This window comes from Oryctolagus cuniculus, chromosome 7 (assembly GCF_964237555.1).
Source record: "Oryctolagus cuniculus chromosome 7, mOryCun1.1, whole genome shotgun sequence".
Classification (NCBI taxonomy): domain Eukaryota; kingdom Metazoa; phylum Chordata; class Mammalia; order Lagomorpha; family Leporidae; genus Oryctolagus; species Oryctolagus cuniculus.
This window is the reverse complement of record NC_091438.1, coordinates 13,498,680-13,521,486: the sequence shown is the minus strand read 5'-3', so window position 1 is coordinate 13,521,486 and position 22,807 is coordinate 13,498,680. Positions and strand designations below refer to the sequence as shown.

Sequence of the window (22,807 nt, the reverse complement as noted above, 5' to 3'; positions counted from 1 at the left end):
AGGTCAGCAAATAGAAGACAAAAATCACGTAGTGAGGGAAACCATTTAGTTCCTCAGGAGAAGATACAGGACAATCAGCACTGTGGTGAAATGACCCGAGAGAACTTACTGTATTTTTTCAGCTCCATGGCCAGGGCAAAGTTTGTAGCCTCAGCTATGAGAAACTTCTCCTGGAGCTCCCAGCAGTCCTGTTGGCTCTTTGCCAGCTGGGATCGCAATTGCTGGCATTCGAGGTCATTCAGTTCTGCCTTGGGATCTGATGCAGAGCTGTGGGATCCTGCCATGCTGATGGTGTGTCACAGCAGGACAACAGGGACTGGGGAGAGGAAACCCAAACACAGGCGAGGGTCAAACAAATGACATCCAAGAGTTTCAGGTAGGCTTGAGGGGTGACAATAACTGTCCAGCTTCACTTACTGATGTGAAACTCCTGATCCACAGCCCGACAACCCTGGGAAGTTCTTCACTGGACAAACAAGGATAAAACTGCCAAAGCCTAGATTGAAGGCACTGCCTGTAGCTCAGTCTCTGCTAGGACTGGCTGTTGTGTGGCAGCTAACGGTCTGCCGTTGCCATCGCAGAATTAGAAGGTGGAGCGTGTCATGGAATCTTTGGAACTCTGCCTTCCAGGGGCCTAAGCTAGGTTGAGGCACAAGACCCCCACTGGTGGGGACAACCTACCCATCTGCCAGTCTCATAGTTATAGATCCTGCACTGATACCACAGACCGTGTCCCCAAATCACCTAAGCATGTATCGCTTGTATAGTCATGTATGTGTATGAAAATACCAAGACAGAAAATGTGTCCCAACAAGCCTTCCTTTCTCAGGGCTGTTAGGAAGTCACCCCACCTGCTGTTTAAAGAGATCTCAAGGCTTTTCTAACTGTTTGAAATGGTGAATTTTAAGCTTCCCTGATAAATGGGTCATTTTATTTTCTTAGAAAGGAATTTTGAGAGCTCTTTTGGTACTCTGAAAAGAATTGTTATATCAGGTATGCAATTTCAAAATGTTTTCTCCCTATGTTGGCCTGTGTATTCATTTTCTTATCAATGACTTTGAACAGGAAATTTGAACATATTGGGACATTTATGAATTTATTCTTTTATTACGTACAGTTTGGGTATCTTACCTAAAAGATGTAGTAAATTCAAGTTGAAAATACTTTGTACTATTTTTTCTTCTAAGAGGTTGAAATTGGCACAAGCATTTGGCACAGCAGTTAAGATGCCACCTGGGATGCCCACACCTGAATCAGAGTGCCTTGGTGTCGCTCCCCCTCTTCACGGAGGAACGACACTAGACCCTGCACTGTTCTTTTGTCTGCTCGGCCCTTCCCAGGTTTGCTGCTGGTTCTTCCCGGGTTGGCTACCGACCCTCCACCTCCGTGGAGGGGCGGTTCCCCCTGCCACTTTCCCCACTTCCTCGGGGGAGCGGCACACTGCCGGCCGGCTCTCTCGGGGGCTGCTCAGATGTTATCCGGATGTTCCCTTTAGATGTTCCCTGGTGCATGTTGTCTCTCTCCTCCTTTATAGTCCTCTTCCACCAATCCCAACTCTGCTGCCCACACGCCAAGCACGCTGCTCTCCTCCAATCAGGAGCAGGATCAGCTCTTGCAGGATGTCAAACTGATGAGGCAGCTGCGTAGAGGTTGTTTGGTCTCTTTCTCTCAGCGCCATATTGTGGGAGAGCAGATGCATAGAATAAGTCTTAATTCCAGTAACTTAGTCTAGTCCGAGTTGCTCCCCACACCTGGGACCGAGTCCTTGCTTTGCTCTCCCCTCCAGCTTCCTGGAAGTACACACACGGTGAGGCAGCAGTGACGGCTCCAGTACTTGTGTCACTGCAGTCTATGTGGGAGATCCTGATGGATGCAGTCCAAGTTTCAGCCTGGCCAGGCCCAGGTTAGCTCAGGCCTCCTAGGTGCACACCAGTCAATAGGAGATCTCTTTTCTCTGTCCTTTTGCCCTTTGGATGAAACAAGTAATTTATAAGATGAAACATTTTATGAAAATGAAAATGTTTTTTGTTTAATTATAATTATTTGAGATGTAGAGATCCATATGTAGAGAGACATACACACATACACAACCAAGGCTATGTGTACCATCACTGTATCATTCCCCAAATGCATGCAACAGTCAGACTTGGCTAGGGTGACATTTTTTGTCCAGAACTCCAATTTATTCTGCCAATGTGTGGGAAGAACCTAATCCTTTTTATTTTTTTTATTTTTTTAACAGGCTGAGTTAGACAGAGAGAGAGAGAGAGAGGGAGGGAGAAAAGTCTTCCTTTTTCTGTTGGTTCACCCCCCCAGGTGGCTGCTATGGCCAGCACATTGAAGTCAGTGTGCTACGCTGATCCAAAGCCAGGAGCCAGGTGATTCTTCCTGGTCTCCCATGCGGGTGCAGGGCACAAGCATTTGAACCATCCTCCACTGCACTCCCGGGCCACAGCAGAGAGCTGGACTGGAAGAGGAGCAACCAGGACAGAAATGGTGCCCCAACCAGGACTAGAACCCTGGGTGCCGGTGCCACAGGCAGAGGGTTAGCCTAGTGAGCCACAGCACTGGCCTGCCTTTTAATAATATATTTATATATAATTATTCAACTATTTATATAATGATGACATACTTATTTTGAGGAATATGTGTGTTACATATTTGAAGGAGTTTTTTTAAATTAACTTCTTTATTTAATGTTGTATGTATATCATAAATGCAACATTAAGAACATAGTCCTTCTTCCCACCTACCTACCCTCCCACCTATTCTCCCCCTCTTCCTCCTCCAACTCTCCTGTTTAGTCTGAGAAAGAAAAAAAGACAGAATGGAATAAGAAAACTAAGAGAACTGTTACTCAGCAGCCTAGCAAAGGGCTGTCCAAGGTTACTGCTTCTCAAAGGGGATTTCACTTTTTGCCCCCTTCTGCTATTCCCTTCCTTCTTCCTGCCTCTTTCCTTTTAGAAACTTAATTGTCTTCAAAGAAGAACCTATGGATGATACATCTGCTGTGAGCTCTTAGACAGAACTATAACCTATGAGACATAAGAATATCCTCCATTTAATGCACTAAAAGGAAGTGATTCTGGAGAACAGTTCTACTATTAGGTCCCTTGATGCAGCTTTGAGGACAGAGGGCAGTGCACAGTGGCTCTCACTGTGTCTTTAACAAATCACACTCTTATGTCTGACCTCAGTGCTCACCCAGGGCACTTGACATGAGCTGCCTCGGCTACAGAAGCCTTCTGGATCCACCTAGGTCGACAAGGCCATGAGCAAAGAGGAAGCTCTCTCCTCCCTTCAGGGAATGTGCATCCTTCATAGTGGCCACTTCTTTCCACTTCATTCTCACCCACAGGTGTCCTATGTGTAGGGCATTTTTTGCCAAAGGGTCTTAGATTTCCATGCCTGAAATGCTCTCTTGGGCTTTCCAGCCAGACTGGAATGACTTATGGGGATATTCTGAGTTCACAGTGCTACTCATTTGATGAGTCTGCTGCATGACCACTTTTCTTATTACAGCCTTCACTTTTGAATTCTATTATTGTTTCCATTTATTTATTTATTTTTTATTTACAAACACTTTGTCCTATTTATATGATCACTTTAACACTTGATCCTGTCGATATGTTCTCTTTACCACTGAATCCTATGCATTTACTCTATAACACTGAAGCCGCTCTTTTTATCAGGCAGCTTAAGGGATTTTAAGGTCCTATGGCAAGTTGTTAAACTGTACCCTTAGAACTAAGAGATCTAATACTTGTTCCATCATATGCTGCCTCCTAGGGTGCACATTAGCAGGAATCTGGACAGGAAACCCTTTGGTGACTCAAACCCCGCCACTCAAATATAGGATGTGAACATTGCAAAAGCCACTTAACTGCTGAATGAAATGCCAGTGCCAAAAGCTGCAAATTTTAAGGTTTCCATTTGAGTGGATGATCATAACTGGGATTTTTTTGAAATTTTAAAATCTGATGCCTAAATAGATGTAGGAGTCGCCACTGTGGCATAGTGGGTTAAGCCACCACTTGAGACACTGGCCTCCTCTATGAGTGTTGGTGGAGTCCCAGTGGCTCCACTTTCAGCTGATCCTGCTCCCTGTTGATGTGCCAGGGAAAACAGTGGAAGACGGCTCAAGTTCTTGGGCCCTTGAGCTCCTGTGAAGATGTGTATTCAGTTCCAGATTTGAGAGGAAACACAGAGGAGGGACTAGGTCAGCTCTCAGCCTCAGTTCCCAGGGCACATGTGGTTCCCCAGGGACTCAGAGGAACCTAAGCAGCAGGACCTCAGAGAGGAACAATACACACTTTACCTCACTGATGAGGAACCTGGGGTCCATAGAGACTAAGAGGTTGTCTCAGCACCACAGCACCTGATGGTAGGAGGGCCGCCCCATGAGCTTTGACCTCCAACTTCCCTGTCCTGAGCATGGCTCTTGTCTTCCAAGAATGCATTGTTGGGTTTTGTGGACTTCGGATAAAGCACTGCTATTTCTGCTGCTAAAAACAAACAAAAGTATGAGGGTCATTCCTTGGACACAGCTTTTCCCACATTTCTATTGTCCCATTATGTATTCTCTGTCTGTTTTCAATCACTGGGTGATAGAATGGGAGCAGAGAACACACAAGGTGAGTGAGTATTTAACACAGCCCTGCCTGTCCTGTGCGGTCCCTTACCTCTGGGATTCTCCCTCAAGCTTTCTCCTCGGCTGCAATGCTGGAGAGTGTCAGACCTCATGGAGGTCATTTCTGTGTGGAGATCCATGTTCTTACTTTTATCTCCTGGAGCCAGACAGCATAGAGATTCATTCTGGACCTCTGTGGACCCAGCTTTTTTGCTAGGCAATGCTGCTAGTTGCAAAGATAAAAAATTAAAAACCACAATGACCAACAGAAATCAGGTCAATAAAGATTTTCCTGAGGTGCCTGAGATCGTGAGAACAGCCCCTGGTAGAAAGTGGTCAGAGCCAAGCATGGGGCATTGGCAGACTGACTCAGGTAAGGTGTATGCGCAAAACAACCAAGAGAAGGCTGCTGACACCAGGAAGAGGACACACATCAGAGGAGTGTGAGAAGAAAGGATGGTTACTGGATCAAATGACGATGGAAGTATCACAGGCTGAGACCCAGAGGCAAGGCCCCACGTCACAGAGGATTAGTCCTCGGCCTTGAAACCTATCCCAGGAAGTCCAGTTGGATTTGCCCATCTCAACTTGAAAACTTGGAATCATGACTTCCTTGTAGGCTCCATTTTTGCCCTTGCTGAATTAGAGTCACTGTCATTATCACCCTATGTCCCCTGCACACTGGGGACAGATAAGCAGTGTGTTTAATGTCAGAGTAGCACAGATGGAAGGGAATCATACAAAGCATCTACACTTAACAAATGCCTTCAACACCTCATTTACATCTCACTTTCCTGATCCAGGGAAAGTCCAAATTTCCAAATTTGAGGCATCTACCTGACATGTGAAGCTTTTTCCATTCCTTATATGTTCTGGATTATTAATTCTTTATTAGCTACACAGTTTGGAATTCCAAAATCAATGATCTTATTATATACTCACAACCATCTTGATGAGAATTGATAAGTGCTATCCAATTCTATACAGATACAAAAACTTAATTACCTTGTGATAAGTTCAACCAGGATGTGAAAGTCCTCCTCAATGAAAATTCAAACACCTTGAATCTAATGAAAGAAAATGAAGCAGACACAAAATTATGGAATTCCTGCATATGTTCTTGATTTAGAAGAATTAATATTATTAAAATATCAAAACTACCCAAAACAATTTAGAGATTCAATGTAGTCCCCATCAAAATACTGATGACATCCTCACAGAATTAGAAAAAAATCTTAAAATTCTTATGAAAACACAAAAGGCTCTGAATACTCAAAATAGTCTTAACACAATGAAGCCAAACCTGAAGGCACCACAGTTCAAAATTAAAGATATGCCACAAGGCTACTGAGACCAAAACAGTATGGTACCAACATAACAATAGACACATAGGACAATGGAACAAAAGGGAACCCCTAGAAATTCATGTAGCTACATCCCACTTACTTTTGACAAAGGTGTGAAAAACACTCCCTGGAGAAATACACATCTATTTTAATGGGACTGGGAAAATTGGATTTTAATTTACAAAAATCGACTGAAAATGGATCCAAGATCTAAATGTAAGATCTGAAACTATGAAACTAACAGGGGAAAACATGGCACAAGTGCTCTAAGAAATGGGCAGAGTCAACACAGTTTTTGGGCTAAGACCAAAAGAACATGGATAGCAAAATAAATTGGAAAAATCGGATGTTATCAAACCAAGAAGTTTCTGCACAGGTAGAAACACTTTTACTGGTTGGGTAAGCGTATCTGATGCTGTGACATCCAAGGAACTGAGGAATTCTCATTTGTTATTCAGGGACATCATTTGGCCATTTGGAGAATATGCTTCCCCCATGAGTCACTTTGGTACTAAGATCTATCATTTATATTCAGTCAGTTTGATCCCTGGGTGACACAGCAGGACTGAAGAACACTGAAAGGATCAAGTAGTGATCCCAGTCAGACACAGAATGAGTTTCTCTGATCACCTCTAGACCATCAGGCTCCTATGCCAGAAAAGGGTCTTCCTGAGACAGGAGCACTGTCTGCCTTGTGCAGTGCCTGTCCCAGAGCCTCTGCAAGTGACTCAGAGTAAGGAGTCACTGCCACCATCAAGACGCATGACAGAAAACCCACTGGAAAAAGAACATAGGGTACTCACAAGAAAATGATGAAATTTTTAAAAATAAAGCTCTAAGCCATCCCTTATCCATAATAACTGTGAATGTCAACAGACAACATTACCCAGTTACAAGATACAGACAGGATGACTGGATGAAAACCAAGACCCAACCACAAGTCGCCTACAAGAAACACACCAGTAAAGACAGAGACTGAAAGGGTAAGGATGGGAAAAGATGCTTCATGCTAATGGATATCAGATGTGAGCAAGAGTACCTATGGTTGGATCAGATAAAATAGGTTTGATGATAAAAACTGGAACAAGAGATGATGGTTGCTATATGAGTATCAAGGGTTTGATTCAACAAGAGTATGTGACAATGGTAAGTACATATGCACCTATTGCTGCAGCACCCTAATTTTAAAACAAAATTATTCCATCTAAAGGACACATGAATTCTAATGCAGTAATAGTGGGGGACTTCAACACTCACCTTTCATCAACAGAAAGAGATCACCTGGAAAAAAAATTAACAAACATCAGAGAGAAGCTACTACAGACCAAATGGCCATAACAGATGACTACAGAATATTTCACTCCACAGCTGCAGAATATACATTCTTTTCATCTGCACATGGGACATTCATTAAGACAGATCCATAAAGCAAATCTTACAAATTCAAAAAAATTATAATGTATGCTATAATAGTAGAAATCAACAACAAAAGAACCTCCAAAGATATACAAATACATAAAGGCTGGATAAGAAATCAAGAGGGAAATTTAAAAATTCCCTGAAACCAATTAAAATGGAAGCACAACACACTGAATCTGATGGGAAATTCTAAAAGTAGTATGCAGAGGAAAGGTTATGGGATTAAGTTCCTACATCAAATAATTAGAAAGACTTCCAATAACCTATTGAAGTATCTCAAAATCCTAGTAAAACAGGAGCAGACCAATCCCGAGGTCAGTGGGAAGAAAGAATAAGGAAGCAAGCAGAGAGAAAGGAAAGAGCAACAGAGAAACGAGGGCCTCAGACACAAAATCCAGAACACTGCAGGAACCCAACACGCAGTGTCGTCCACCATGCAAGACTCGTGTGCTCACACTGCTGTTGTCTGATTATCTCAGAGCAGAGCAGTCATCAAATACAAGAGAACACAGACCATCCCATTGATCGCAGCCTTTCCAGGCCTATTGAGTGTAATCTGAGTTGATAAAATCTCACAACAAAGAGTTAAGTGCTGATAAAAGTTAACAGAAGGTAACAGGGGCTGTCTAGTTTCTGCAAGGGGGTATAGAAAAGAACATTCCCATCAGTGGCTGTGAATGTGAATGGGAAAATCTTCTTGCCAGGAAATGGGGCCAGAACAGCACCATCAGGAATGTACCAGAACTTTGATCTTGCAAGTCCCTTTACAGGATACGACCTGGAGAAGTACCTTCACAATTAATAACGGACATACCAAATATATGTAGATGATGCCCCTTGAGACATTAATAATACTAAACATTTGAATCATTAGAAGAACATTAACATATGTGAGCAGAATAGTCCATTACACCATGAACAGCTATCCATGTTTCTAAGACAAGGAGGAAGATTCTGAAAGAGCAGATGGTGATGGACTGATAAGAACTAATGTGACTGAGTAGTTACTGTGTACTAGACACAGACAGGCCTTGATGCTTTGCTCCCACATCTCATTAAAACATGTGCCAAGCCATGTAGAAAGCACTCCTGCTTGTCCATTTCTTAATGTTTTCTCTACCATGACTATTACAAGACACCAATGAAAGACATTGAAGCAGAAACAAAAACTAGAAAGACATCCATGTTCGTGGATTACATGAATTAACATGATGAAAATTTCCACTCCATCCAAAGCAAATTACAAATTCAAGGCAATCCCCACCAAAATATTAGGCACATTGTTCACTGAACTAGAAAAACCACCTAAGAATTTATGTGGAAAAAGCACAAAGACACAGATTTTGTTTTCACCCCTATTGGAGGAAAGATTCTTTTCCACACATCCCTACAATCTCATTAATGTGAGCACGGGGTTCAGGCAGGATTTCTCCACATCTGATTTAAAGTAGAAGGAGATGCGGCCTGGCTGTGGCTTCATAGGGGAAGCCTCTGTCAGCAGGGCCAGGATCCCATGTGGGAGTCAGTTCGTGTCCTGGCTGCTCCTCTTCCAATTCAGCTCTCTGCTCATTGTTTAGGAGAGCAGTGGGAGATGGCCCAAGGGCTTGGGCCCCTGCACCCATGTGGGAGGCCTGGATAAACTCCTGGTTTTAGATCAGCCCAGGTCTAGCCACTGTAGGCATTTGGTGGGTGAATCAACAGATGAAGACCTTTTTCTGTCTCTCACTCTCTCTGTAGTGCTAACTCTAAAATAAATAAATAAAAAATCACACACACACACAATGAGAAGAGAGGATAAGGATAGAGAGAAAAGGTGCAAAACAAACTGAATGACTCAAACCCCAGGGTTCTCAGCTGCCTTGGGCGCATCAACCTTTCAGGGAAGAGATGAGTGAACAAATGGAGGCCCCAGGGACACAGACACTGTACTTCTTTTATTTTTTTAATAATTATTTTATTTTATGTGAAAGAGTTACAGAGAGAGGTGGAGCCAGAGAGAGTCTTCTATTCCGTTAGTTCACTCACAAAATGGCCAATGGCCAGAGTTGTGCCGATCCAAAGCCAGGAGCCAGGAGCTTCTTCCAAGTCTCCCATGTGGGTGCAGGGGCCCAAGGACTTGGTCCATCCTCTACTGCTTTCCCAGGTCCCAGCAGAGAGCTGCATAGCCAGTGGAGCAGGCCCCATGGAGGCGGGCTCTGCAGGCTGGGGATCTAACCCGCTGTGCCACCGCGCTGCCCAACCCTGACCTTCTGTGCATGCCCTGTCACCCCCACGCTGCAGCTCCTGGGCTCCTCTCCTTAGTGTGACTGCACCAGCTCCAGAGCCTCTGAGCCCAAGACAGTGCGGGATGACCTGCAGCCACCTTAACCTCACTTCCTTAACTGCACTTTAACCCTCAGAGACTTCTGCCTGCAACAAAGTTATACACTACAAGCCCCCACGCAGGAGGCAAGGCCTCCCCTCTCTAAGAGAAAAGAGCAGGATTCTAGCTCCTGGAGTCTGCTAAGTTTCAAGTCAGTTTCTCGGCACAGCACCGGAAACGCCGTGGGACGGGCCTGTGCTGTGTCCTGGTGGGCTAAGCCTCCGCCTGCAGGGCCGGCTTCCTCCATGGGCGCTGGTTCCTGTCCAGCTGCTCCTCTTCCGTTCTGGCTCTCTCCTAATGGGCTGGGGAAGCCATGCAAGATGGCCCGAGGGCTTGGGGCCTGCTCCTGCCTGGGAGACCCCTTGTAGTGGCCATCTGGAGAGCGAACCAGAGCATGGAAGACCTTTCTCTCTGCCTCTCCCCTCGCTGTAATTCTCTCTCTCCAATGAATAAACACCACAGTAAGAATGAAAGGCCTGGAGTTACAAACACCAGGAGGCTGTGGTCCCGGAGAGCGCCCCCTGCCGCCCGGGCTCCGCAGCCCCGCGGCCTCCTCCAGGGGGCCGGCCCTTCCCGCCCTCCCGGGAGCTGTGGGTGCGGTTCCCGCATCCTCCTCCCGAGGAGCGGCGTCCTGAGCCTGGGGCCGGCGCCCGTCCTCCTGGAACCCTGTCCCTCGGCGCGGGGTCCGCCCCGCGTCCATGGTTCCCTGTCTTCTCCTCTGACTCCGGTTCTGGAAGGCGGCCCTCAAGTGACCCCGCACCGCTGTCCCCGTTCCGGAGCCCTGGCGCGGTGTCCTCCATGTCCACAGCTCTGTTTTCTGAAGCGGGGTCCGCATCCGGGTTCCCCAGGGGGGCGGCAGCCCCCAGGGCCCTCGGCGGCCTGCAGGCCGGGCTGGGGGTCATGGATGGCGCCCTCGGGGCGCAGGGGCCTGGGCTGTGGGAGGGGCTGAGGGCAACGGGCGGGTGGGCGGGGCTTGCGGAGGGCGGGAAAGCGCCGGGCCGCGCGGCGGTGGGCGTGGCCTTGGGAGCGTGGCGGCTCCGGAGGCTGAGGGCCACAGTGAGGCCCTGGGGTGGGGCTCTGGGCGCTCTGGGGCCCTGGGAGGAGCGCGCGGTGCGGGCTGAATGCAGCACGGAGGGGTGCTTGGCGGAGGGCCTGTGACTCGGGGGAGGGTGCCGGGCGCCCTGGGTGTGGAAGGGGAGGAAGGCGGGGCTGTGGCGGGCACGCGGTGACTTCTGTGCTCATGCGCAAGGACGGACTCTGAGAAGTGCAGGCCGCTGCCCCAAGGTCCCGCTGCGGGGTTGTCCCGCGTGTCCGTGTCCCCGCCCTTCCCAGCTGTGTGGGAGCTGACGGAGGAGCGGGTGCGTGGCGCTGTGGCCTGTGGGGTTTCCCCTCTGTGGATTTAATGATCGCTCTGCCACCTCGAGCTCCGGCTTCCGTTCTCTCTGGGGATCCCGACCCTTCCTCCCTTGCCCGTGGACCGCTCTTCCCGGGGTCTCTCTGGCCCGGATCCTGAGGGAGCAGCAGAGTCAGGAGGAGAAACCAGCGCTGCCCTGGGGGAGCTCTTTGTGTCCCCTCTGCCCTGGCCCCTCGCTGAGCTGCTGTTGCTGTCAGGCTGTGGTGCCCTGAACTCCTCACAGAAATGTATTGATTAAGAAGTCATTAGTGAAAAAAAAAAAAAGAAAGAAAGGCCGACGCCGTGGCTCACTAGGCTAATCCTCCACCTGCGGCACTGGCACCCCGGGTTCTAGTCCTGCTTGGGCCTTGGGTTCTGTCCTGGTTGCTCCTCTTCCAGTCCAGCTCTCTGCTGTGGCCCAGGAGTGCAGTGGAGGATGGCCCAAGTGCTTGGGCCCTGCACCCCATGGGAGACCAGGAGAAGCTCCTGGCTTCGTATCGGCGCAGCACCAACCATAATGGCCACTTGGGGATGAACCAACGGAAGGAAGACCTTTCTCTCTGTCTCTCTCTAACTCTGCCTGTCCAAAAATAAATAAATAAATAAATCCGGTCCTAAATCACACCATGTGTCGCGTTACTTCATTGTTACAAGTATTAATTTGTTGAGCTGGGATCACGCCTGGGGGCTTAACCCACTGCACCGCACTGCCGGCTCAGTAATAAATGTTGTTAAAGACGCAGGTACAGAACACAGTGCAGAGCCAGGGTGGAGCCATTAATGAGGAACCTGCTGGAGGTTGTATTTAAAAGCCTACTGCCTGGGTCGGGTGCTTTGAAAATGCAACATAGTGTGCTTTTCCTGTTGTTTTCCTGTGGCCTCCAGGACTGGGTTAGACCTGGAGGCTGGAGAGGGATGGGGGAGGGATAGCAGGCATGGAGTCAGTGTGCCTCTGTGGCTGTCCTGGAGTGCAGAGGGGGAGGAAGGGGATACTCATCAGAATAATGGAGGGGGTGCTAATGGAATCTGCACTTGTGGACCGGTGGCTCCCAAGGGCATCATGGGCTAAGGCACTGTGTCATGTGGTCTTGTAGGCTAGGAAGTCCCAAGACCTGCTGGCACATGGCTGGACTTCTAAGACAGACACTTTGATTCTGGCCTGGAGTCCAAAGTACAGGAAAGGAAAATATTCAGGGGCCGGTGCTGTGGCACAGCAGGTTAATATACCCTGGCCTACAGCACTGGCATCCCATATAGGTGTCAGTTCTAATCCCGGCTGCTCCTCTTCCAATCCAGCTTTCTACTATGGCCTGGGAAAGCAGTAGAAGATGGGCCAAGTCCTTGGACCGCTGCACCCATGTGGGAGACCTGGTAGAAGCTCCTGGCTCCTGGCTTTGAATCCCCGCAGCTCTGGCCAGTGCGGCCATCGGGGGAGTGCACCAGTGGATGGAAGTCCTTTCTCTGTCTCTACCTCTCTCTGTATCTCTGTCCTTCAAATAAGAACATAAAAATCATAAAAAATAAAATATTCAAGGCAGCCAGGAGGTTTTTTCCTGAATTTGCAGGCGTTAGGGGAGTGAACCAGTAGATGGAAGGTATTTCTCTCTCTCTCCACCCCAGCACCACCATCTCCCTCTCCCTTTTCTCCCACTGTTCATCCTCTGCCTCTTCTCTGTAATGCTGCTTTTCAATAAACTTTTTATGTTTTAAGAAGGCAGGTGCAGACATCGTGGGACCCTGGGTAAAGCCATCAATATGACATCAGCATCCATATCAGAGTGCCTGGTTCAAGACCCGGAGCTTCTAAGCCATATTTCCTGTAGTAATGGGAGGCAGCAGATGGCTCAAGTTGTTGGATTCTTTCCTTTAGCCTGGTCCAGCCATGGCTGCCACAGGCATTTGAGACATGAATCAGATGGAGCATCTCTGCATTGCATTTCATTCTATCTAGCTCTCCCCCTTTCTTCTGTTTGTCTTGCAGATAAATAAATAAATCTCTAAAAATTGGTAAACCCAGTTCTGGCACTGTGGTATAGTAGGCTAAGCACCCGCCTACAGTGCCTGCATCCCATTTGGATGCTGGTTCAAGTCCCGGCTGCTCCTCTTCTGATCCACCTCTCTGCTGCAGCTTGGAAAAGGAGAAGATGCCCCAAGTCCTTGGGCCTCTGCAGCAGCATGGGAGACCCAGGAGAAGCTCTTGGCTCCTGGCTTCGGATTGGCCCAGCTCCAGCTGCTTAATTGCCTTTAATAAGCACACGGAGATCAAGAGGATATAAATAGCCTCCAGGGTCAGCAGGTGAGCCTGTCCCCTTGATGCAGGGTTTGGAGGGCAGCGAGGAGAGAGCGCAAATGCACTCCTAGTGACTGCCTGCAGTAATCGCTTTAATTCGATAAACTAACCTTAGCCACCGGAGCTGGGCAGACAGCTGGACACCAGTTGTCCACTGTTTATACAGGGAGGGCAGAAAGAGAATGACAATACATCTTCCGATTTCCAGTTATTTTCCTAAGGGCTGTGTTCTCAAAGAAAATGAGAAGTCTCTCCTCCCCTTCCTCCTCTTCCTCTTCTCTCCGCACCCCCATCTGTTTCTTCTCTCTCTCTCTGTGACTTCCCCACCCTTCCATGCATAGTATTTTTTTTTTGTCTTAAAACAGAACCGATTGAGAGTCTTGTGTCTCTATGTGCTGGTGCCTTCTCCTCATTTTGAGGCATTTTCTTTGTTGCAATCCCTGTTCTTTAAAAACTGGCTTGAGATTCACCCCCTGAAGGAAAGTTTCCAGCATTAACACCAGACCTTGGGCTGAGTTTGTTAACATTCTTTTTAGCCCTTATGCAAGTGAGCCTGGGCTAAATTATGTTATTTTGTACTTAAGAATAAATCACTTTTTAAAAAATTTAACAGCCAGCACCGCAGCTCACTAGGCTAATCCTCCACCTACTGTGCCAGCACTCTGGGTTCTAGTCCCGGTTGGGGTGCCCGTCCTGTCCCAGTTGCTCCTCTTCCAGTCCAGCTCTCTGCTGTGGCCAGGGAAGACAGTGGAGGATGGCCCAAGTCCTGGGTGCCTGCACCCACATGGGAGACCAGGAGGAAGCACCTGGCTCCTGGTTTCGGATTGGTGCAGAGTGCCGGCTGTAGCAGCCATTTGGGGGTGAACTAACGGAAGGAAGACCATTCTCTCTGTCTTTCTCTCTGTCTGTCTCTCTCTCACTGTCTAACTCTGCCTGTCAAAAAAATATTTATTTGAAAGGCTGAGTTACAGAGCAGGAGATAGAAATATCTTCCATCTGCTGATTCACTCTCCAAATGATCTCAGTAACTGGGGCTGGGTCAGGCCAAAGCCAGGAGCCTGGAACTCCACCCGGGTCTTCCACATTGGGTGCAGGGGCCCAAGTACCTGGGCCATCTTCAGCTGCATTCCCAGGCACGTTAGCAGGGAACTGGATCAGAAGTGGAACAGCCAGCACTTGAGCCCGCACTCATATGGGGTGCTGGTGCCGCAACGTGGGCCTCATACATTTTTAAAAGTTTTGGTGAACCCGGCCAGGCACAGGCCCAAAGCTCCTTGATGTGACCTAGAATTGCCACTGTCCTGACTCCCAGGGCACATGGCTTGACCCCCTGAGACAGCAGACTAGGTGTGAGGCTGATGGGCTGCAGGAGGCACTGGAAGCTGAAGACAGCTGGGACAACCTCTAATTAGGTCCCACGGTGGGTCTTGCTTAAGGCATCCCAGTTTCTCCTTGAGGCACAGTTTTGTGGTAGCTGAGAGCCCACAGCCTGGCTCGAGGGGTTGCATTTCTCAAAATCGTTTATAACTAAGTTTTAGTGCTGTATATATGCATGTTTCCTCTTTCCAAATAGGTTGTGCATTGTGCCAGGCCTGAAATTATGTCTTCCATTTATTTTCCTTTTTCCCCAAACCAGGCTCAGATGAGGCTCAAACCTGGCTTCCTTAACAAGCAAGGCCCTCCTCTGCTGTGGCCTGGCGTCCATGTAGATTTGAGCACTGTTTGTTGTTGTTGTTGTTGTAAACAGTTCTTTATTTAAAAAACACAAGAGAGTCATATACAGAAACAAAATGTAACTGGACCGAGAGAGGAAGGGGCACCATAGGCATTCCAGATGGAGGACAGGGGGAAACTATTTATAAGAGTGTAGTACCAAGGTATAAATGCAAAATATAGTGGCACATGTTAACAGAAGGTGACGCCAGGACCTCTCACCCTGTGGCCTGTTCTGGGTCTGCAAGGCCACTGCGCCCCCAGGGAGCTAAGACACAGGTTCAGGTGGTCACTGTGCAAATAGGGGCTGTGCAGGGCCGCCGGCCCCAGGGGCCCCACTCCCTGCACCAGCTGCTCTGGGTCAAGGTCAAGGAGGAGTCAGGGTCTCCACACCTTAGCTCGCACCTTAAGTAGCCCTGGGAAGACACCAAGGCCGGCTCTTTAAAGCATTCCCTGGGATTTGGTTTGTGGTTTTCCTAAGGCTCCCGGATGACTCCACAGAAACAACAGGCCAAGTGTGGCTCACAGTAATTAAGTAAGAGACACCTGCCCCGTTCAGGGGTGCACCCGCTCTGCTCAGACCCTCCTCCTGTGTGTGCTGGTGCCCAGCGGCAGCTCCTTTCCTGGAGAAGTCAGCACCTGTCGCCAAGGACTGGGCCCTACAAGGATCCACTTTGTCTCAGATGAGGAGGGGGAGGGTGTTGGTCAGGAATGCAGATCCTTCCACAGCATGGGGCCAGGCCTGCCCCAGCAAGTCACCCAGCTAGCCACTGCCTCAGGACAGCGACCCTACCACCCTCCAGACTCAAGCTTCCTACCCAGGATACGCAGTGCACGTCACATGAGAACAGGAACTGGGCCTGGGAACGTGGCGTGGACAGATGGCAGGAACACCCCCACCTTCACCCCCCCAGCCCCCGCCTGCCCGGGGCCTGCAAGCTGGCTGGCTCTGGCCCTGTGTGCCCCCTGTGCAGAGCAGGCCTGGCAGCAGCGCTCAGCCTGCCCAGCCTGGGGGTCCTCCGTCGCAGGCTTCCAGTGGCCATAAGGGAAACCGCAGCAAAGACGCCGAGTGGAGCGACCTCTCCAGCTGGCTGAGGGCTCGGCGCGGTCTGAAGCCGCCCAGCGTGCCAGCCGCGGTCCACGGAGGCCCTCCCCGAGGGCGGGGGCAGTGGGGCTGGCGCAGGACAGCTGGTGCACAACCCGGGCAGCCAGGGCCAGCAGCCGGCACAGGCGTGGGCACAGGCGTCGGCGCGGGCAAGCCCTCGCAGGCTGCAGGCCTGGCTCCTGCTACCTCTGCACCATGTCGCTGATATCCTTCACGGAGCTGAGCAGCTTGCTGAAGTCCTGCGTGGCCCTCCGGGCCGCCTGCTGTCGCCAGGTAGATCTGCAGCTCCCACAGGTTGTTCTCCAGTTTGTTGACGGCCGCTCAGAGGGCTAACGTGTTCCTCATCTGCTGGATGGAATCCATGTAGCACACGCAGAACGTGTAGAGGTTTTTGCCGGCCTCCAGCACGGCGCTGTGGCTGGCCATCTGCTCCGAGTTCCTGGAGATGGCCAGGCACAGGGCCTCGGTGCTGTCCAGAACCACGCCCTGGGGGATGGTGCTGCTGGTGATGCGCTCTGGGGGCTGGCGGGTTTTCCTAAAAGACACGCGCGTGGATATGAGCAGGATAAAGGCGGTGGAAGAAGGCTGGTCGGCCGCCAACAGCAGCGAGGCGGGGGGTGGGGGCCGAGCTGGCAGGGGTCCCCGAGGGCTTGGGGGCGGACTGTGGCTTTGAGGCTGTCCCCTGGCTGTCCGGGCTCGGCAGCCTCACAGCTCGTTGTGTCCACAGCCCGGCTTGTGGATTTTGTCTTCGTACCAAGGGCTGCCTCCCCAGCCGCCTCCTGGCTCGGGCTCTGAGAGGGTTTCCTGGCTCTCCCCATGGGGGATGGGGGAGGCGGTGGGGCGGGTTTGAGCTTAAACAACTTCCCCTTGTCTCTCCCTGGTGACTCGGGGGCGTGCTTGTGCCTCCTCACTCGGGGCTCCTCGCCGGGGCCCTTGGGGGGGCCAGGTGCGCCTGACGCTGCCCTGCTGGGGAGGGGGCCTGGCTCAGCGGCAGCAGGGGTCCCCAGGGCACCACCCTTCCAGGCCTCGTCCTTGTGGGGGGCTGCAGAGGCAGCAGCCACCGAGACCTTCCGCCGCTGGAGCTCAGGGTCAGGCCGGGAGGGCTGGAGCCTGGGCGCCACCGAGAACGGACACCAGGCCGCCCCCGATGGGAGTCGCCGGCCGGCCGGGACCAGGGCAGGCAGCAGGGGCCGGAGGCGGGACCGCGGGGCCCAGAGCTGGAATCAGAATGGCGCGGAGGGGGACCAGATAAATGCCAGCAAGAACTAGGAGGACAAGGGGAAAATGTTCGTTGGTGGTCTGAGCTGGGATATCAACAACAAGATTTAAAGGACTATTTTACTAAGTTTGACGAGGTCGTTGACTGCACAATAAAAGTGTATCCCAACACTGGACGGTCAAGAGGATTTGGGTTTATCCTCTTCAAAGACGCAACCAGTGTGGAGAAGGTCCTAGACCAGAAGGTGCACAGGCTGGATGGCCATGTCATTGACCCTAAAAGGCCATGGCTATGAAGAAGGACCCAGTGAAGAAGATGTTTGTGGGGGGTCTGAATCCTGAAGCTACTGAGGAAAAGATCAGGGAGTGCTTTGGCAAGTTTGGGGAGATTGAGGCCATTGAGCTTCCAATGGATCCAAAGTCGAACAAAGGATGGAGTTTTGCTTTTATCACCTTCAAAGAAGACCCCGTGAAGAAGGTTCTGGAGAAAAAGTTCCATACCATCAGTGGAAGCAAGTGTGAAATCAAGGTGGCCCAGCCCAAGGAGGTCCATCAGCAGCAGCAGTATGGCTCTGGGGACCACAGGAACCACAGCCGGGGGATCCGAGGCAGTGGTGGCAGCGGTGGAGGTAGAGGTCAGGGGAGTGGCCACCAGAATAACTGCAAGCCATACTGAGGTGCAGCAGGAGGGTGATGCCTGCACACGCTGGGTTTGGATACAGAGTGAATGCTATTATGTACCAAATTTAACTTGACAAACTCTCTATGGCCTGTCCCATGTGTATCTTATTTAAAATTTCCCCCCTGGAATTCACTCTCCTGTTTACTATTTCCAGGGCGCTAGTTGATATAGGCAGTGTGGTGTCTCAGGCCAGGGCGGCGTTACAGGCTGATTTTATCACCAGGTTACCCAAAACCAGATTAGAGTGTCTGCTTCCTGCTGCCGCTCTGAAGCCTGGACCTCTGGACCCTGGTTGTAAAGAGTAAACTGTATCTTAGGAAAAAAAAAATTGATACCTGTCTGGTAGGCACCTTCTCCAAGGAGACCTTGTGATCAGGTGAGTGGTGTCATAATCAGAAGACCCAATTATCTGCCACTCAGCCTTTACTCTGTCCCGCCCTCCTGTGAAATGCCTTTCGTAAGCCAAACTGCCCAATCCCACATCAGGGACCTTCGACATGGACCGCTGCAATGCACCCCCAGCACCACACTTGGCTTACCACTGGCCTTGAGAAACACCTTTCTTTCTTTCCTTTTTTTTTTTTTAAGATTTATTTACTTATTTGAAAGTCAGAGTTACACAGAGAGAGAAGGAGAGGCAGAGAGAGAGAGAGAGAGAGAGAGAGAGAGAGAGAGGTCTTCCATCCACTGGTTCACTCCCCAATTGGCCACAATGGTTGGAGCAGCACTGATCTGAAGCTAGGAGCCAGGAGCTTCTTCTGGGTTTCCCACATGGGTACAGGGGCCCAAGGACTTGGGCCATCTTCCACTGCTCTCCCAGGCTGTAGCAGAGAGCTGGATTGGAAGTGGAGCTGCCGGGACTTGAACTGGCACCCACATGGGATGCCAGGACTGCAGGCAACAGCTTTACCCGCTATGCCACAGTGCTGGCCCTGAGAAACGCCTTTCAAATGGATGCCTCCCTGGTACAGCGAGTACAGCATCAGGTCCTGAAGAACCTCAGTGGAAAGCTTGCCCACAGCTTTAACAATGAGCGCCTGAAACCTGTTTGCCTTCCTCTGATGGTGCGCTGGGCAGCTTCACACATCACAGTGGATTTGTGAATCTTGGGACCAGCCCATTCACAACCTGGCCCTGGAGCCGCCCCACAGAAGGTGTTCTGGAGCCTGGTTGCCCTTCCTGGGGGACTTTGAGATTCCAACCCCCTTAAGAGCTCCTGATCACCTTCACTGTGTGAGCAGCAGCATGTGTGCCGGTGCCGTGGGGGAAGCAAGCCCCTGGCACTGTGCACGAGGCGTGAGTGTGGGCTGCAGAGGATCACCTATGCCCCACCCCCAGGGTTACTAGTTGACATTGTACACTCAACACTAAGACATCAGATGTGCTTGGAAGCAGGAAGAATGTACTTTCCAACCCATGTGAGAAATTCTGCCTGCAGGGGCAGTAGGGGCCACATCCCCTATACTCACTCTGCCAGGGTCCTCCTCACCCCTTCACTGCCAGGATTGCTCTCAGCAGCTCAGACTGGGTGTGGCCTCACCTGTGAGACTGCCTGTGCCCCCGTCACTCGCAGCCACGGACGGAGAAACTAAGGAGCTCTAGGCCTGCTCCTAGGAGAGCCTGCCTATGACGCAGCCCTGTAACTTATTCTACTTGTTCCCGTGTTTTCAAATGTCAAGAGGAGGGTTCTGCACTGTTCTCCAATGCCCCAGTTCAGACGGCCAGGAGCAGATGCACCAGCACGGCTTCAGGGCCCCTGGACCTCACCTGCATTGACTCCTTCCGGTCCCAGGAGCCACTCTCCCTACCCACCCTGCTTCCACGCCTCCCCCTGCTGGGTGAGTGTATTGGCCAAGGCCTGGAGAGGGGAGGGTACTGAGGTGGCTTGGTGGGATCCTTGTCCTGTGATTGGTGTCAGGGTTGGATTCTAAGGTCTCAGCTGGTGGGAAAGACCAGGCAGATGGCTGTACACTCAGCCCTTGGACAAGTCCGTGGATACTGAGAGACACACCCAAAGCAAAGCCATAGGCCGAGAGCAGGGACAGAACCACAGCAGCAGGGCTCTGGGGCCACGGGCCTAGGCCTGAGTGGGTTGGGGGTGGCAGGGTGCTGTTTCATTGATCAGCAGAACCTTTGCCACATGATCGGGAATGAATGAAGGAGCCCTGGGTGTAGGGGTGAGCAGGGTGGCCAAAGGCCAGAGCCCAGCACCAGGACATGTGCCTGAGCTTCACTGCTTTGTTTCGTCAGCGCCCCTGTCCTTCCGAGTTGTTTGTTGTTTGATGAATACATACGTTGACTTGAATTCCTCATGACTCCCTAAAGCATGGTTTGAAAACACTGGGCTATGGGCTGGTATGTGTCCACAACAGAGTTTTTCTGGTTTTTGGCCAAGTAAGAGAAAAGAAACTATTTTATTTACTATTTGGCATCGTGTGGGGAGCAACTCGGACTAGACTAAGTTACTGGAATTAAGACTTATTCTATGCATCTGCTCTCCCACAATATGGCGCTGAGAAGGGAAACAGCTTCTACACAGCTGCCTCCAGTTCAACCAATAAACTGTAGGACCTGCTCCTGATTGGAGGAGAGCAGCGTACTCGGCGTTGTGGGTAGCAGAGTTGGGATTGGTGGAAGAGGACTATAAAGGAGGAGAGAGACAACATGCACCAGGAACATCTAAAGGGAACATCTATCTGAAGGAACACCTGTGCAGCCCCCGAGAGAGCCAGCCGGCGGTGTGCCACTCTCCTGCGGAAGTGGGGAAAGTGGCTAGGGGGAACCGCCCTTCCACGGAGGTGGAAGGGTCGGTAGCCAACCCGGGAAGAACTAGCAGCAAACCAGGGAAGGGCCGAGCAGACAAAACAACAGCGCAGGGTCCTGTGTCGTTCCTCCACGAAGACGGGGAGCGACATAATGGTGCCGTGACTCGGATAGGAAACTTAGGAGGCATAATGGAGCCGTGACTCGGATAGGAAACCTAGGAGGGAAGAAGCGGGAAGAAGTGGGAAAATACCGGAGAGAGAGACTAGCAAAGAGCCTAGGGAAAAGCCGGACGGAAAAGGTGCCAGAAGAAGCTATCGAAAGCTTAGGCATAGACTCGGATACGGACTGTGGGAAAGAAGTTAGGATTTAAAGTGAAAGCAAGAAGAAACTTAGACTCAGATACAAATGAGGGAGGAATATTGTTGGAAGAAAAGTTAGGGAAACATACCGGGTAGAGAAAAATGTTAGGGAAATTGAAGCTGCGGGGGCAGGCCGAGGCGGAAACGTAAGCTATGTTGGAATTCTTCAAGTCAGCCCGGGGAACAAAAGGCGAAAAGCTAAAACTAGAGGTGGACGCGTAAGCCAGGTTGGAATCCGTCAGATTAGCCCGGGGAGCAAAAGACGGGAAGCCAAACCGTGAGGCGGAAGCGTGGGCTAGGTTGAATTCGCCAGGTTAGCCCGGGGAACTTGGATTGAATGCTAGTGGCAGAAACATGAGCTAGGCTGTGTGATTCACGGAAGCCGCCGCGTGCAGAGAGAGCACGGGGCGTGAATAGATAGGGAACATGGGGCTAGTGCGAGGCCGTGGTGCGGGCTCGAAGGGGCGCGGAGACCGCGGAGCGTGCGCACAGAGCTGGGAACCCGCCGCGGGGCAGGCGCCGGGAAGCTGCGCAGATGAGAGAAGCGCGGGCTGAAGCAGCACAGAGCGGAGAAGCCGCCGCGGGGGGAGGTGCGGAGAAGCAGCCTCGGGGCGGGCGCCGGGAAGCCGCAGGGATAAGAGAAACAGAAGTTTAGAAGTAAAATGAGAGAAATAGGAATGCTGGTAGATAGAAGTAAAATGGGAGAGATAGGAATGCCCGGAGATAGAGAAAAATAAGGCCTCCTCTCAACATGGCAATGAGAGAGCTTGGATTCGGTCTGCCTGATTAGGGAGGTGGTGAGCACCTGCGGGCGGCTAGCAGCTTATGTGCCGCAGGTCACCGAAGACAGGCACGAATTAACATCAATAAGTCTCCCCACAATACCGCAATAAGAAGGCTTGGATTCGGTCTGCCTGATTAGTAAGGCGATAAGCACCAGCAGGCAGCTCGACCAGAGTATGAGCTGCAGGTCACCGAAGATAGGCACGAATCAACACCAATAAGTCTCCCCACAAGACGGCAATGAGAGGGCTCGGATTCGGTTTGCCTGATTGGTAGGGCTTGTAAGCACCTGCAGGCAGTTCTAGCAGAGCAGAGCATGCGCTGCAGGGCACCGAACACAGGCACGCATCAGCGCCTAAAAACCTCCTCACATCATGGCGAAGAGAGGGCCCGGACTCGGTTTGCCTGATTGGTAGGGCTTGTAAGCACCTGTGGGCAACTCTAGCAAGCAGAGCAGAGTGTGTGCCGCGGGGCACCGAAGACAGGCGCGTATCAATGCCAAAAATAAAAAGAAAGGAGGATCTGTGGGGAGCAACTCGGACTAGACTAAGTTACTGGAATTAAGACTTATTCTATGCATCTGCTCTCCCACAATATGGCGCTGAGAAGGGAAACAGCTTCTACACAGCTGCCTCCAGTTCAACCAATAAACTGTAGGACCTGCTCCTGATTGGAGGAGAGCAGCGTACTCGGCGTTGTGGGTAGCAGAGTTGGGATTGGTGGAAGAGGACTATAAAGGAG

General features: G+C 50.8%; 1 protein-coding gene and 2 pseudogenes across 4 annotated transcripts in view; 1 reads left to right on the top strand and 2 right to left on the bottom strand.

Moving 5' to 3' along the window:
• The window catches only part of LOC103346266 (putative neuroblastoma breakpoint family member 5), a 29,899-nt gene extending 19,217 nt beyond the window's left edge, over positions 1–10,682 (bottom strand). Inside the window, exons 1-6 of one of the 4 annotated variants that reach the window (XM_070076826.1) lie at positions 7,234–10,682; positions 5,636–5,697; positions 4,683–4,853; positions 4,319–4,505; positions 1,132–1,967; positions 110–316 (exon numbers count right to left, since the gene is read on the bottom strand). In XM_070076826.1, the coding sequence (XP_069932927.1) occupies positions 110–284 (175 nt within the window). In that variant the 5' untranslated portion in view covers positions 285–316; positions 1,132–1,967; positions 4,319–4,505; ... (1 more) ...; positions 5,636–5,697; positions 7,234–10,682. Of the gene's footprint in view, positions 1–109; positions 317–417; positions 986–1,131; positions 1,968–4,318; positions 4,650–4,682; positions 4,854–5,635 lie in introns of those variants that run through there. The other 3 variants (XM_070076827.1, XM_070076828.1, XM_070076829.1) reach the window with 3 other exon arrangements.
• Positions 10,683–16,440: 5,758 nt separating this feature from the next.
• Positions 16,441–17,360, bottom strand: LOC103346265 (tyrosine-protein kinase ABL1-like; annotated as a pseudogene).
• A 182-nt stretch (positions 17,361–17,542) lies between these two features.
• On the top strand, positions 17,543–18,152 carry LOC100353745 (heterogeneous nuclear ribonucleoprotein A/B pseudogene; annotated as a pseudogene).
• Positions 18,153–22,807: the final 4,655 nt, after the last annotated feature.